Source organism: Panthera tigris, chromosome A1 (assembly GCF_018350195.1).
Source record: "Panthera tigris isolate Pti1 chromosome A1, P.tigris_Pti1_mat1.1, whole genome shotgun sequence".
In the NCBI taxonomy this organism is placed as follows: Eukaryota; Metazoa; Chordata; class Mammalia; order Carnivora; family Felidae; genus Panthera; species Panthera tigris.
The window spans coordinates 177,292,319-177,309,988 of record NC_056660.1 but is presented as its reverse complement, the minus strand read 5'-3'; the positions used below and the strand labels follow the sequence as shown (position 1 = coordinate 177,309,988).

Sequence of the window (17,670 nt, the reverse complement as noted above, 5' to 3'; positions counted from 1 at the left end):
ATATTGAGTTAAACTTTTTCTCTAGGAAATTTAACTTAACCTTTAGTTCATTTATGATTATCTGATAATAATAGTTGCATACTTGTATTAAAAATATTTGGTTTTAGGGCGCCTGGGTGACAGTTGACCATCCGACTCTTGATCTCAGTTCAGGTCTTGATCTCAGGGTTGTGAGTTCAGGTCCCAAAGTGAGCTCTATGCTGGGCATGGAGCCAACTTAAAAAAAATACTTGATTTTATTATGATCATCTTGTAAGTTATTTCAGGTAAAATTTTTATTATTCATTGAAAAAGTGATATAACTTGATTGGTGTATCTCTTGATTGCTTTAATATTTGAGTCATGTGACTCCCAAATACATAATTATATAAAAACATAAGGTTTAATAAAAAGGTAAAATACAAAACTACACATTCAATATCATTTTTCCTTTAGTAAAATTTTATATGGATATAGATATTAATTTGTATGTATGCATGCATATATATCTATAGGTGTTTATTTATATCTATATATACATATTATATATTTATATGTGTATGTTATATGCATTCTATATAAAGTTTTAGTAAAATAATAAGTGTATGTCCTTATAGCTTTCTATGCATATATATGTAGGTATGTGTTTTAGGAAAAAGACTAGAAGCAATTAGACCAAATTGTAGTATATCTTAGAAATAGAATTTCACATGGTTTTAAATTATCTTCTTTATAAGCTTTTGTATTTTTCCATTTTTTACAGTGATTATATATTACATTGCATTGACAATAAATGTTTTAATGTTTCTCCAAGAATTTTTACTGAAGCCTTTTTTTCTCCTTCATGAAAAGAGTTTTTCAGCTTATATCTTTAATGGATACCGGATTACCTCAGTGTTCTAATGAGAAAATAGAGCTTGCAATTCTGTGGTTCTTGGATCAGTTTCGTAAAACATATGTTGGTGATCAACTTCAAAGAACCTCAAAGGTAGGTTTTTACTAGAGATTTTTTTAAAAAATGTTAACTGAAAATGAATAAAGATGCTCACATACAATAGCTTTAAGCTGAATGATATATTTGGGTAATTTCTAAGAAATTTAATTGATCAATTGAAATTGATTGATTAATTGGTATTGAAAACACTGTGAGATTAATTTGCTTGTTTTATGCCTAGATTTACCATTTTCTTCAAAGGTTGGGAGAGTTAGTGAATATTATTTTTATGTCTAGTCATTAGACAGTTAAGATTATTTAAAATACTTTAATGGATTTTGCCCTATTATATTTATTTCAAGATTTGAAACAAAAGATTTATTCTTTTTGTAGTTCTGGGATTTTTTGGACACTTACTTCTTTATGTGGTTTCCAGTATATTTTTTGCTCATTGCTCAGCATTTTTACGTAAGTGATGGGGACCAGGAGAGCTAGACATGTCTTTGAGAGGCCACAGTTAAATCACACTCATAGTATGATAATTGAAGTTTTAGCTTCAGCAAATTTAGATGAATTGATCCTAAGGCATAATGAGGGATTATTGAGGGCATTTATGTGAACCCTAACCAGATATTTAGTAGTACTTGTGACACTGAGTAAAATCTATGACGTTTTCTTCTTCTGTAATAGTAACTCTTTCCAAACCTTGTCTGCAAGAGAAGTCCTAAGGATAGTCTTACCTCCTTTGGATTTATAGTTTTTATTAGTAATGTTGAAGGATTTCGTATTTGAAATATTTAGAGTAAGCTTTTTATATAGAACTAAGCTTCTTATCCCCTGGGAAATTTGGCTTAACCTTCAGTACATTTATGGTTTTCTGTTCACAGTAGTTGTATAATGGGAACTTTTTGTTTGATTTTGTTAATATTACCCTTTAGTTTATTTCAGGTTTGTTTAACTTGCTTTTTAAGAAAGTGATGTAGCTTGATGCTTCCTTAGTCACATATATTGTGATATTTTCTTGCCAATTAGGATTAATTTCAGTAAAAATTTCTTAGAATCTAGCTGCTATTGAATGAGACCATTAGGGAGAAAAAGGAGTAACTAGAAATAAATGTTTTAGTTGGATAGTAAAACAAATTAGAATCAGACAAAAATTACATGGTATGAAATTTATACAGGGTGCCTCTTTTAAAATCCCAGATGTGTTACTTGAAGGTTGAGAGTATATCAAATTATGATAAATTGTCTTATTTTAAATGTACCCAGAGAGTTTGCCGTTTTGCTTTCACAAAAATGAATACAAATACTCTTCAAACATTGCTAACCCAGTATTTGTTTGGTCTGGATCTTAAATCAGAATAGTGTAATATGGAGTAGAAAAGCCTTCAAATTAATTGTGTTTAAAATACTTGGAAAGAAATATGTAAGATGAGATTAGTTGTTTAGAGCAATGGGATTTAGGAGTTTTTCCCCCCAATTTTTATTTGTTGTATTAAAATATATATGTATATTTTATATATATGTGAGAATTCTAGATATCAACAAACAAACAGTCACAGGAAAAGACAGATATATTTATATATCCTTTAATACAAGGTAATATGAAAAAAGTGAATTATGGAAGGTCAACTTTTCTTTTTTGAAAGAGCTTACATGTTAGGAAAAAATAAACACATCATCAGACTGGTCATTGTAATTTAACATTTTTGGTGTATGCATCTTTCCTTACCAAAAAGTGTTTAGTCCGACAGCAATCTTATTTTTAAGGCATTCCTACTGCATAACCCTAAAGGGAAACCAGAGCTTTCTGCTTTCTTTTTCTCTGGCTTGTCTGCCAATCTGCCTTAATAGGAAGTTTGAGGAGGTTTTGGAGAGTCTTTAATATGTGCCCTGGCACTCTTTTTAGGATCTCTTCACACTCCTCTAGTCCTTAACAGTAATCCTGCAGAGTTGGTATTGTTTTGTTTGTTTTTTTCAAAGTTGGTGTTATTGTTCCCATTTCACAAATGAAACAGACCACCTAACACATTTGTAAGTTCTCTACATACTAGTTTTCTGGCAACCAACCAAGGAAGACCAGATGGAAAATATTTTTTTTTTTTTTTGGTGAGTATATTGTCACATTCCAAATTGTGGCAAAAAAGGGGAAAGTGTTAAGAGTTAGATTGCACTAAAGTAATATTTAGTGGGTACTTATTTTGTATTAGGAGCTGTCCTAGACCCTCTTAAGCATTAGCTCATTTAATTGGATCATATGGAATGTGACTTACAAAGTTCTTCCCAGTCTCTTTTCTATGTATGTCACCAGTTTCATGCCTCAGTCCTCCATACTTGTACTATATACTTTATGTGTACTAAACTTTTTTCAGCTTCGTCAACAGTCTGTGTTCTCTGTAAATTCTAGGCCTTTGGGCAAAATGTTTCCTCTGCCTAGAACACTATTTCTTTTGAATCAAACTTTCACTTTTCTGCCTTACTCTGCTGACTCCTACTTTATCTTTCACATCAGATACCCCATCCTTTAAGATGACCTTCTTAAATTCTGGGAGAATTCCTTTTATGTGTTCTATAGCAACCTGTAATTCCCCCCCTTTTTTAGCGTTATTACACTGCATTGTAATCATTTGTTAGCAAAACATATTTTGACTCTAATTTGGGTTAGGACTGTCTCCACCTTTTTTATTATCACTTCCAAGTGCATGGCATATTACTTATGTATTTTCTACTAGATAGTGGTTGAATGTATATATTTAGTAGAATTCCACGGGATTTGAGTCTAAATCTCCCACTTGATAAACTTTCATGTGATAAAAGGTATGTTCTTGAGTTGGAAAATGATGCTGACTTTAGTGAAATTGTTCAGCAAGTTTAAATAAGGTGTACTGTTATCTATCTTGAATTTTTTACATATGCATCAAGTAAGTGCAAAGAGTCCTAAGTGATGCACAGAATAGAAGTATGTGCTATATATGAGAAGGAAGAGCCACAAATGATAGCCGTAGGCATTTATTGAAGCAGTAGTCTGCCAAAGACTTCACGTAACATTTGACAGGCATCTAATTTCATCTCACAAAAGTTCCATGGGAATAGCTGTTTTTTATTAACACTTCCCCATCCCTTTTTACAGACTTGGAAACTGAGGTCTGGAATAGTTAATTAGTGATGTATTTAAGTGGTTGAATCTGGATTTGAACTAGGACACCTGATAACAGAACCTATGCTGCTGATCACTTTGCTGTATTGCTTCCTGTTGGATCTTTCACTGGGATATTGAACAGGCCCTTCAATCTCAATAGGTCCTAAACAGGAACTATCTCCTGAAACCCTTTCCACCTACTTCCCTATTTTGAGGAAGAATGACTGTGAACTCAAAATGTCCCCTTTGTTCTTACTTCTTATATCTGATCTGTCACCTAATCATGTTGATTTTATTTTCTAAATATCTCTGTTTCATTCTTCTCAGTCCCCTTCATTTTTATCCTCATTGTTACTGCTTGTCATTTCTCACTGGATTTCAGATCTTATTGTCCTCTTTGTTTCCTTCTTGCATTTCCCCCACTCCAATCCATTTTCCATACTGCCACCAAAGTAATATTTTCTTCAGTAGAGAACCAGGGAAAATAATGTAATGGACACTCATACACCCATCTTTGTCAAATCTGAATACCTTGCCCTATTTGCTTCATATCTGTATATTTTTAAATTAAACATTAATGGCCTGTTGCTGCTCTGATTCTGTTCTTCTTGTGCCAAAGTAACCACTGTCTTAAATTTCATGTTATTTTCATGCATGATTGTGTTCTGGTCCCACATTTCTATGTACTTATAAACAAAACCTAGTACTGTTAACTCTATAGAAAATTAGTATGCAGGAACTTGCTGGTTTTGATCCACATTGTTTTTGAGATTTATCCATGGTGATACGTATAGTTCTAATTTAATTACTGAATGGTATTACAGTATATTATTGTGCCATTATGTATTCATTTTTCTGTTAATATACACTAGGTTGTTTCCAATTTTATTTTATTTTTTTTATTTTTTTTAGTCCAATTTTAAAGTTTATAAAAAATACTCCAGTAAACATTCAAATACCTATTTCCTCATGCATGTGTATGAGTATCTTGAAGGTAAATACTGGGAGTAGAATTGCTGGGCTGTAGACGGTACATCACTTCAGCTTTACAAGATATTACCAAGTTCCTCTCTTAAATGTTAGAATAGCCTGTTTTCCCTCTCCCAGCAGATTATATGTTGCTGTATGTTGTCTTAATACTTGCTTTTGTCAGACTTTAAAATTTACAGAATTTCTCTGCTTAAAATTCTTACTGGTTTCTCATTATATAAATAAGTTCCTTCTTATGGTTAGACTTTGTGTACCCTTGCAACCTTTTCTTTTGGCAGTTTTTTCTGTTCTGTGACATGCTTTGTATGTGCTACACTTTTTGTCCTGTCACCTATTCCTACTTACTGTCTGATGAATATTAATAAGTAACTACTATATACTAAGACCAGGATACAGTGGCAAATAGAATGGTCTATCTGTCCTCTAAGTTGTTAATTAAAGAGGAAGATGGGCAAATAAATAAAAAATTATAAAACTACCTCCCCACTTAAACATTGAAATAGTACAGGAAGAGGCAGACTATTAAATAAAGGATGCTGGACATTTGGTTATATCTATTTAAAGTTTTGAATTATTACTTCACAGTATATAAAAAATCAAATCTAAGTTGGTGATTCTTAGTCTGAAAGGCAGGGGACTATGATATAAGGGCAGGAAGGATTTTTTTTTAATGTTTATTTTTGAGAGAGAGGGCGAGCAGGACAGAGGCAGAGAGAGGGGGAGACCGAATCCCTAAACAGGCTCTCCACTAACAGCTTAATTGACTGAGCCACCCAGGCACCCGAGGAAGGATTTCTTTTTAAGGCATGAAAAGCCCAAACTATAAACCCAAAGGTTGATAAATTCTGCCCATATTAAAAATAAAAATTTCTGCAGCTCAAAATACACAGTAAACAAAGTAAAAAGACAAGCTAGAGACAGGGTAAGACCCAATACATGTAACTTAAAGAGAATCAATATCCAGTTATATAAACAATTTCTATGAATCAATAAGAGAAGAACAACCTAGTAAAAAAAAAAAGTGTGCCAAAGATATGAGTAAACAATTTATAGAAAAAGAAATCACGGTTTATAATCAACATGAAAAAATGTTCATCCTCTCATGGACTAAGGGAAATGCAAATTAAAGCTATAGTGCAATAATCATATCATACCTATTAGCTGGAGATAGTTAAAAAGTTTGATGAAAGCATGTATTTGTGATAAAGTAAAATAGCTAATACTCCTATACACTGCTAGTGGAATCCAAACCAGTAAAACATTTTTGGAAAACAGCAATATCTAACAAAGTCGAAAATGTATAAAATTCTCGGACTGGGTGAAAACTCTAAAACATCGTTGAGAGAAATTAAATGAGGCCTAAATAAATAGATACATATCATGTTTATGAATTGGAAGACTCAATATTGTTAAAATTAGTGAGGTAAGTGAAGTAAGGTATGATAACAATGTGTCATCAAATAGAGAATTTAAATAAAGAGATGGAAATTATTAAAAATAGAAACAAATAGAAATTCTGTAGTTGGAAAGTACAGTAAATGCAAATGAGATGTTGAGGCACAGGGAGAAAAAAGAATGAAGAAAAGTGAACAGAGTCTCAGAGAACTGTAGGTCACCAGTAAATACACCAAAATATCATGGAGTACCTGGTAGAAGAATACCAGAAAAGGAAGTGAGACAGGATCAGAAAAAAACACTTAAAGCAATATTGGCTTAAAACTTAACCATATTTGGTGAAAAGCATTACACATCAAAGAAGTGCAATTAAAGACCCACACTAAGAACACATCATAGTAAAAATGCTGAAAGACAAAGAGAAAAATTTTAGCAGCAAGGGAAAAACTACTCATCACAGTTACCAGAAGGGAGGTGGGTGGGGGGATGAGTTAAACAGGTGATGTTGATTAGGATACTTGTTGTGTTGAGCACCCAGTGACATATGGAAGTGTTGAATCAAAACAAAAAAGAAAAAAAGAAAAGAGAAAAACTCATTACACGTGAGGGGTACCAGTAAGATTAATAGCTGACTAGTCTTGAGAAACAGGAGAGGCCAGAAGATCCTTCAGTGACATAGAGTGCTGAACTAGTAACCAAGAATTCCATATCCAGCAAAACTATCTTTAAAAATGAAAGGAGGGTCTCCTGGGTGGCTCAGTCAATTGAGCATCTGTCTTCAACTCAGGTCATGATCAGGTCTGTGGGAATTCCATATCCAGCAAAACTATCTTTAAAAATGAAAGGAGGGTCTCCTGGGTGGCTCAGTCGATTGAGCATCTGTCTTCAACTCAGGTCATGATCAGGTCTGTGGGTTTGAGCCCCGTGTCAGGCTCTGTGCTGACAGCTCAGAGCCTGGAGCCTGCTTCCGATCCTGTGTCTTCCTCTCTTTCTGCCTCTTCCCCACTCTCACTTTGTCTCACTCTGTCTCTCAAAAATAAATAAATGTGAGGACTCTAGGAAGATGGCGGCGTAGGACGATGCTGGGCTCACCACGTCCTGCTGATCACTTAGATTCCACCCACACTTGCCTAAATAACCCAGAAAACCACCAGAAGACTAGCAGAACAGATTCTCTGGAGCCAAGCGCAGATGAGAGGCCCACGGAAGAGGGTAGGAAGGGCAGAGAGGCGGTGCGCGCTCCATGGACTGGCGGGAGGGAGCCGGGTTGGAGGGGCAGCCCGCTGGCAAAGCAGAGCCCCCGAATCTGGCTTGCAAAAGCCGAGGGGCTGGACGGAGTGTGTTCAGACAGCAAGCGGGACTTTACATCTGGAAGGTTATAAGCTAACAGCTCTGCTCGGAGAGCAGGAGGGCTGGAGGACAACGGGAAGGAGAGTCATTGAGCCCCGGACGCAGAGCTCAGCTTGGCGGGGAACAAAGGTGCTTGCCAGCGCCATCTCCCTCGCCCATCCCCCAGCCAAAATCCCAAAGGGAACCAGTTCCTGCCAGGGAACTTGCTTGCACCACGCAAACACCCAATGCTGTGCTTCTGCGGATCCATCCCTCCGGCGGTGGGTCTGACTCCCTCCTGGTGCCACAGGGCCCCTCCCGAAGCAGATCACCAAAGGATAAGTGAGCTGAGCCTGCCCCTCCTGCCCCTGTGCACCTTGCCGATCCACCCCAGCTAATACGCCAGATCCCCAGCACCACAAGCCTGGCAGTGTGCAAGTAGCCCAGGTGGGCCACGCCACCCCACAGTGAATCCTGCCCCTAGGAGAGGGGAAGAGAAGGTACACACCAGTCTGACTGTGGCCTCAGCGGTGGGCTGAGGGCAGACATCAGGTGTTCGGCCCCGCCCATCAACGCAAGTTATTCAAGACAACACAGGGGAAGTGCCCTGCAATTCCGCACCATTCCAGGGACTATCCAAAATGACGAAACGGAAGAATTCCCCTCAAAAGAATCTCCAGGAAATAATGACAGCTAACGAACTGATCAAAAAGGATTTAAACAATATAACAGAAAGTGAATTTAGATTAATAGTCATAAAATTAATTGCTGGGCTTGAAAACAGTATAGAGGACAGCAGAGAATCTATTGCTACAGAGATCAAGGGACTAAGGAACAGCCAGGAGGAGCTAAAAAATGCTACAAATGAGCTGCAAAATAAAATGGAGACAGCCACAGCTCGGATTGAAGAGGCAAAGGAGAGAATAGGTGAACTAGAAGATAAAATTATGGAAAAAGAGGAAGCTGAGAAAAAGAGAGATAAAAAAATCCAGGAGTCTGAGGGGAAAATTAGAGAACTAAGTGATGCACTAAAGAGAAATAATCTACCCATAATTGGTATTCCAGAGGAGGAAGAGAGAGGGAAAGGTGCTGAAGGTGTACTTGAAGAAATAATAGCTGAGAACTTCCCTGGTCTGGGGAAGGAAAAAGGCATTGAAATCCAAGAGGCACAGAGAACTCCCTTCAGACGTAACTTGAATCAATCTTCTGCACGACATATCATAGTGAAACTGGCAAAATACAAGGATAAAGATAAAATTCTGAAAGAAGCTAGGGATAAACGTGCTCTAACATATAAAGGGAGACCGATAAGACTCGTGACAGATCTCTCTACTGAAACTTGGCAGGCCAGAAAGGAATGGCAGGAAATCTTCAACGTGATGAACAGAAAAAATATGCAGCCGAGAATCCTTTATCCAGCAAATCTGTCATTTAGAATAGAAGGAGAGATAAAGGTCTTCCCAAACAAACAAAAACTGAAGGAATTCATCACCACTAAACCAGCCCTACAAGAGATCCTAAGGGGGATCCTGTGAGACAAAGTACCAGAGACATCGCTACAAGCATGAAACCTACAGACATCACAATGACTCTAAACTCATATCTTTCTATAATAACACTGAATGTAAATGGACTAAATGTGCCAGCCAAAAGACATAGGGTATCAGAATGGATAAAAAAAACAAGACCCATCTATTTGCTGTCTACCAGAGACTCATTTTAGACCTGAGGACACCTTCAGATTGAAAGTGAGGGGATGGAGAACTATTTATCATGCTACTGGAAGTCAAAAGAGAGCTGGAGTAGCTATACTTATATCAGACAAACTAGACTTTAAATTAAAGGCTGTAACAAGAGATGAAGAAGGGCATTATATAATAATTACAAGGTGTATCCATCAGGAAGAGCTAAAATTACAAACGTCTATGCGCCGAATACGGGAGCCCCCAAATATATAAAACAATTACAAATATAAGCAACCTTATTGATAAGAGTGTGGTAATTGCAGGGGACTTTAACACCCCACTTACAACAATGGATAGATCATCTAGACACACGGTCGATAAAGAAACAGGGGTCCTGAATGATACATTGGATCAGATGGACTTGACAGATATATTTAGAACTCTGCATCCCAAAGCAATAGAATATACTTTCTTCTCAAGTGCACATGGAACATTCTCCAAGATAGATTACATACTGGGTCACAAAACAGCCCTTCATAAGTATACAAGAATTGAGATCATACCATGCATACTTTCAGACCACAATGCTATGAAGCTTGAAATCAACCACAGGAAAAAGTCTGGAAAACCTTCAAAAGCATGGAGGTTAAAGAACACCCTACTAAAGAATGAATGGGTCAACCAGGCAATTAGAGAAGAAATTAAAAAATATATGGAAACAAATGAAAATGAAAATACAACAATCCAAGTGCTTTGGGATGCAGCGAAGGCAGTCCTGAGAGGAAAATACATTGCAATCCAGGCCTATCTCAAGAAACAAGAAAAATCCCAAATACAAAATCTAACAGCACACCTAAAGGAAATCGAAGCAGAACAGCAAAGACACCCTAAACCCAGCAGAAGAAGAGAAATAATAAAGATTAGAGCAGAAATAAACAATATAGAATCTAAAAAAACTGTAGAGCAGATCAATGAAACCAAGAGTTGGTTTTTTGAAAAAATAAACAAAATTGATAAACCTCTAGCCAGGCTTCTCAAAAGAAAAGGGAGATGCCCCAAATAGATAAAATCATGAATGAAAATTGAATTATTACAACCAATCCCTCAGAAACACAAGCAATTATAAGGGAATACTATGAAAAACTATATGCCAACAAACTGGACAACCTGGAAGAAATGGACAAATTCCTAAGCACCCACACACTTCCAAAACTCAATCAGGAGGAAATAGAAAGCTTGAACAGACCCATAACCAGCGAAGAAATTGAATCAGTTATCAAAAATCTCCCAACAAATAAGAGTCCAGGACCAGATGGCTTCCCAGGGGAGTTCTACCAGACGTTGAAAGCAGAGATAATACCTATCCTTCTCAAGCTATTCCAAAAAATAGAAAGGGAAGGAAAACTTCCAGACTCATTCTATGAAGCCAGTATTACTTTGATTCCTAAACCAGACAGATTCCTAAACCAGTAAAAAAAGAGAACTACAGGCCAATATCCCTGATGAATATGGATGCAAAAATTCTCAATAAGATACTAGCAAATCGAATTCAACAGCATATAAAAAGAATTATTCACCATGATCAAGTGGGATTCATTCCTGGGATGCAGGTCTGGTTCAACATTTGCAAATCAATCAATGTGATACATCACATTAATAAAAGAAAAGATAAGAACCATATTCTGTCAATTGATGAAGAAAAAACATTTGACAAAATTCAGCATCCTTGCTTAATAAAAACCCTCGAGAAAGTCGGGATAGAAGGAGCATACTTAAACATCATAAAAGCCATTTATGAAAAGCTCACAGCTAACATCATCCTCAATGGGGAAGAACTGAGATCTTTTTCCCTGAGATCAGGAACACAACAGGGATGTCCACTGTCACTGCTGTTGTTTAACATAGTGTTGGAAGTTCTAGCATCAGCAATCAGACAACAAAAGGAAATCAAAGGCATCAAAATTAGCAAAGATGAAGTTAAGCTTTCACTTTTTGCAGATGACATGATATTATACACGGAAAATCCGATAGACTCCACCCAAAGTCTGGGTGAATTCACACATGAATTCAGCAAAGTTGCAGGATACAAAATCAATGTACAGAAATCAGTTGCATTCTTATACACTAATAATGAAGCAACAGAAAGACAAAGAAACTGATCCCATTCACAAGTGCACCAAGAAGCATAAAATACTGAGGAATAAATCTAACCAAAGATGTAAAAGATCTGTATGCTGAAAACTATAGAAAGCTTATGAAGGAAATTGAAGAAGATATAAAGAAATGGAAAAACATTGCATGCTCATGGGTTGGAAGAATAAATATTGTAAAAATGTCAATACTACCCAAAGCTATCTACGCATTCAATGCAATCCCAATCAAAATTGCACCAGCATTCTTCTTGAAGCTAGAACAAGCAATCCTAAAATTCATATGGAACCACAAAAGGCCCTGAATAGCCAAAGTGATTTTGAAGAAGAAGACCAAAGCAGGAGGCATCACAATCCCAGACTTTAGCCTCTACTACAAAGCTGTAATCATCAAGACAGCATGGTATTGGCACAAAAACAGACACATAGACCAATGGAATAGAACAGAAACCCCAGAACTAGACCCACAAACGTATGGCCAACTAATCTTTGACAAAGCAGGAAAGAATATCCAATGGAAAAAAGACAGTCTCTTTAACAAATGGTGCTGGGAGAACTGGACAGCAACATGCAGAAAGTTGAAACTAGACCACTTTCTAACACCATTCACAAAAATAAACTCAAAATAGATAAAGGACCTGAATGTGAGACAGGAAACCATCAAAGACCTAGAGGAGAAAACAGGAAAAGACCTCTCTGACCTCAGCCATAGCAATTTCTTACTTGACACATCCCCAAAGGCAAGGGAATTAAAAGCAAAAATGAACTATTGGGACCTCATGAAGATAAAAAGCTTCTGCACAGCAAAGGAAACAATCAGCAAAACTAAGAGGCAACCAACGGAATGGGAAAAGATATTTGCAAATGACATATCAGACAAAGGGCTAGTATCCAAAATAATAAAGAGCTCACCAAACTCCACACCCGAAAAACAAATAACCCAGTGAAGAAATGGGCAGAAAACATGAATAGACACTTCTCTAAAGAAGACATCCGGATGGCCAACAGGCACATGAAAAGATGCTCAACATCGCTCCTCATCAGGGAAATACAAATCAAAACCACACTCAGATATCACCTCGCACGAGAGTGGCCAAAATGAACAAATCAGGAGACTATAGATACTGGAGAGGATGTGGAGAAACAGGAACCCTCTTGCACTGTTGGTGGGAATGCAAAGTGGTGTGGCCACTCTGGAAAACAGTGTGGAGGTTCCTCAAAAAATTAAAGATAGACCTGCCCTATGACCCAGCAGTAGCACTGCTAGGAATTTACCCAAGGGATACAGGAGTACTGATACATAGGGGCACTTGGACCCCAATGTTTATAGCAGCACTCTCAACAATAGCCAAGTTATGGAAAGAGCCTAAATGTCCATCAACTGATAAATGGATAAAGAAATCGTGGTTTATATACACAATGGAGTACTACGTGGCAATGAGAAAGAATGAAATATGGCCCTTTGTAGCAACGTGCATGGAACTGGAGAGTGTTATGCTAAGTGAAATAAGCCATACAGAGAAAGACAGATACCATATGTTTTCACTCTTATGTGAATCCTGAGAAACTTAACAGGAACCCATGGGGGAAGTGAAGGAAAAAAAAAAAAAAGAGGTTAGAGTGGAAGAGAGCCAAAGCATAAGAGACTCTTAAAAACTGAGAACAAACTGTGGGCTGATGGGGGGGGGGGGGGGTGGGTGATGGGTATTGAGGCGGGCATCTTTTGGGATGAGCACTGGGTGTTGTATAGAAACCAATTTGACAATAAATTTCATATATTTAAAATATAAATGTAAAAAAATTTTATAAAAAACAATAATAATAAAAATGAAAGGAAAAGTAAAGATATTACCAGGGAAACAAAAACAGAGAATTGATTGCTTTCAGAGTTGCCTTATAAGAAGTACTAAAGGGGGAACCTGGGTGGCTCAGTCGGCTGAGCGTCAGACTTCAGCTAAGGTCATGACCTCACAGCTCGTGAGTTCAAGCCCCGTGTCGGGCTCTGTGCTGACAGCTCGGAGCCTGGAGCCTGCTTCAGATTCTGTGTCTCCCTCTCTCTGCCCCTCCCCCACTTGTGCCATGTCTCTGTCTCTCAAAAATAAATAATCATTTAAAAAAATTTAAAAAAAAAAAAAAATACTAAAGGAAGTACTTCAGGCCGAAAGCAAGTGACCTCAGATAAATCCACTCAATAAAACAAAGAACACTAGTGAAGGTAATTAAGCAATTATAAAATATAGTACATTTTTCTCTTAACTGATTTAAAAAAACAATTATATAAAACAGTTATGTATTTTATATACATACACACTGAAATGATGACATACATATAATATGTAATATATTTGCCAATAACAGCACAAGGAAGATAGGTAGGAGCAACGTTTGGGGCTAAGGAAATGACACAAGATGCAACTCAAATCTACAGGAACCAATAAAAAACCAAAAATGGTAAATAAGAATGTTAATATAACAAACACTTCAAACATACGTTTTTGCTCTCTTTCTCTCAACTTCATTAAAAGATATAAAGTTAAATGAAGAAATAATTATCATGATTTATTGCTGGGTGTATAATATATAAAGGTGTAATAGTTTTATCATGTAGTAATAATATGACAAAAAGGGAAAAAAAGAATAGAACCATATAGGAATAACATTTCTTTATCTCATTGGAACTAAGTATCAACCTGAGGTAGATTCTGGTAAAATGTATATGGTGAGCCCCTAGGGAAACTCTACAGAAAATTACTAAAAAATGTATAGTAAAAAATTATTGAAAGTAAAGTTATTAAAATGTTACACTAGAAAATATTTAATGTAAAAGAAAGCAGTACAGGAAGGCTAGAGGAAAAGAAACATGACAAAAATGTCAGATATAGATCTTACAGTATGAATAATAACATTAAATTTAGAATGGGTTATGCAAGCCAACGAGTAGCAGAGATTATTAGACTGGAGTTTTAAAAAAATAATGTTGCACATGCTATCTGTAGAACACACATTTTAAAGTCAAGGATACAGATAGGTCAAAAGTACAAGGATGGCAAAGCATATATCATATAGACAGCAACCATATAAAAAAGATGGAGTGGCTATACCAATACCAGATAAAATAGACTTTAAAACAAAAAAATGTCACTAGGAATAAAGAGGAACATTTTGTAATGATAGAAGGGTCAACTCATGAGAAAGATGTAGCAATTATAAACATATATGTACATAACAACAGAAGCCCAAAACACGTGAAACAAAAGCTGACAGAAATAATAATAATAGTTGAAGACTTTAATGACCTGGTTTTAATAATGGATAGAACAACTATGTAGAAGGTCTGTAACAATGCTATAAACCAACTAGACTTGAACAATGCTATAGACTTGAACAATGCTATAAACCAACTAGACCACAGACAGCTATAGAACACTACACCCAGCAACAGCAGAATATACATTCTTATCAAGTATGTACAGAATATTGCCCAAGACAGACCATATGCTCAATCAAAAAACAAGACTCAATAAATTTTAAAGAATTGAAATAGTACAAAGTATGTTCTCTAATCAAAATGGAGTACATAGAAATCAATAACAGAAAGAAATGGATAACTCAGAGTATGTGGAAATTGAACCATTGTATTGTATTGTATTGTATTGTATTGTATTGTATTGTATTGTATTGTATTGTATTCTATTGTATTCTATTGTATTGTATTGTATTCTATTCTATTCTATTCTTTAAATCCAAGTTAGTTAACATATAGTATAATAATAATTTCGGGAATAGAATTTAGTGATTCATCACTTACATATAGCACCCAGTGCTCATTCCAACAAGTGCCCTCCTTAATGCCCATCGCCCATTTAGCCCATCCCCCCACCCAACACCCCACCAACAACCCTCAGTTTGTTCTCTGTATTTAAGAGTCTCTTATGTTTTGTCTCCCTCTCTGTTTTTATATTATTTTTGCTTCCCTTTTCCTCTGTTAATCTGTTTTATTTCTTAAATTCCATATATGAGTGAAATCATAGGATATTTGTCTTTCTCTGACTTACTTCACTGAACATAATACAGTCTAGTTCCATCCATGTGTTGCTAATGGCAAGATTTCATCCTTTTTTGCTCACCAATTCTATCGTATATATATACCACATCTTCTTTATCCATTCATCAGTCAATGGACATTTGAGCCCTTTCTATACTTTGGCTATTGACGATAGAGTGGCTATAAACATTGGGATGCATGTGCCTCTTCGAATCAGCATTTTAATATCCTTTGGGTCATACCTAGTAGCACAATTGCTGGGTCGTAGGGTAGTTCTATTTTTAATTTTAATTATAAAATTAAATTTTATATATATGAGGAGCCTCCATACTCTTTTCCAGAGTGGCTGCACCAATTTGCATTCCCACCAGCAGTGCAAAAGGGGTTCCCCTTTCTTTGCATCCTTGCCAACATCTGTTGTTGACTGAGTTGTTAATTTTTGCCATTCTGACAGGTGTGAGGTGGTTTTGATTTGTATTTCTCTGATGATGAGTGGTGTTGAGCATCATTTCATGTGTCTGTTAGCCATCTGGATGTTTTCTTTGGAGAAGTGTCTATTCATGTCTTTTGTCCATTTCTTCACTGGGAAATTTGTTTTTTGGGTGATGAGTTTGATAAGTTCTTTATAGGTTTTGGATACTAACCCTTTATCTGACATGTCATTTGCAAATATCTTCTCCCATTCCATCGGTTGCCTTTTAGTTTTGCTGATTGTTTCCTTCACTGTGCAGAAGCTTTTTATCTTGATGAGGTCCCAGTAGTTCATTTTGGCTTTTGTTTCCCTTGTCTCCAGAGACATGTCAAGTAAGAAGCTGCTGTGACCGAGGTCAAAGAGGTTGTTGCCTATTCTCTCCTCTAGGATTTTGATTGCTTTCTGTCTTACATTTAGGCGTTTCATCCATTTTTGAGTTAATTTTTGTGTATGGTGTGAAAAAATGGCCCAGGTTCATTTTTCTGCGTGTTGCTGTCCAGTTTTCCCAGCACCATTTGCTGAAGAGACTGTCTTTTTTCCACTGGATGTTCTTTCCTGCTTTATCAAAGATTAGTTGGCCATCCGTTTGTGGGTCCATATCTGGGTTCTCTGTTCTGTTCCATTGGTTTGTGTGTCTGTTTTTGTGCTAGTACCATACTGTCTTGATGATTACAGCTTTGTAATACAGCTTGAAGTCTGGAATTGTGATGCCTCCAGCTTTGGTTTTCTTTTTCAACATTACTTTGGCTATTCAGGGTCTTTTCTGGTTCCATACAAATTTTAGAATTGTTGTAGCTGTGTGAAGAATGCTACTGTTATTTTGATAGGGATTGCATTGAATATATAGATGGCTTTGGATAGTATTGACATTTTAACAATATTTGTTCTTCCAGTCCATGAGAGTGGAATGTTTTTGCATTTCTTTGTGTCTTCTTCAGTTCCTTTCATAAGCTTTCTATAGTTTTCAGTGTATAGATCTTTCACCTCTGCGGTTAGGTTTATTCCTAAGTATTTTATGCCTTTTGGTGCAATTGTAAATGGGGTTGATTCCTTGATTTCTCTATCTGCTGCTTCATTATTTGTGTATAGAAATGCAACCGATCTCTGTACATTGATATTATATCCTGTGACTTTGCTGAATTTATATATCAGTTCCAGCAGTTTTTTGGTGGAGTCTTAGGTCTTCCATATAGAGTATCATGTCATCTGCAAAGAGCGAAAGTTTGACCTCCTCCTTTCCGATTTGGATGCCTTTCGTTTTTCTTTTTGTTGTCTGATTGCTGAGACTAGGACTTCCAACACAATTCTAAATGACTAATGAGTCAAAGAAGAAAAATCACAAGGGAATTAAGAAATACTTTCAGATAAAAGAAAATGAAGACACATACCAGAACTTACAAAATTAGCTAAAGCAGTATTTAGGGGTAAATTTATAATTATAAAGACCTTAATTAAAATCGAAAAATATCTTAGATAAGTGGCCCAACCTTTCACCTTAACACACTGGAAGAATAAAAAGAAACTAAACCTAAAGCAAGCAGAAGAAAGGATA

General features: G+C 36.3%; 1 protein-coding gene across 2 annotated transcripts in view; it reads left to right on the top strand.

The window, feature by feature from the left end:
* The window catches only part of RANBP17 (RAN binding protein 17), a 330,708-nt gene that overhangs the window by 73,502 nt on the left and 239,536 nt on the right, over positions 1-17,670 (top strand). For both annotated transcript variants that reach the window (XM_042992442.1, XM_042992448.1), the window contains exon 14: positions 832-967. In XM_042992442.1, coding sequence (XP_042848376.1) covers positions 832-967 — 136 coding nt within the window. The remainder of the gene's footprint in view (positions 1-831; positions 968-17,670) is intronic.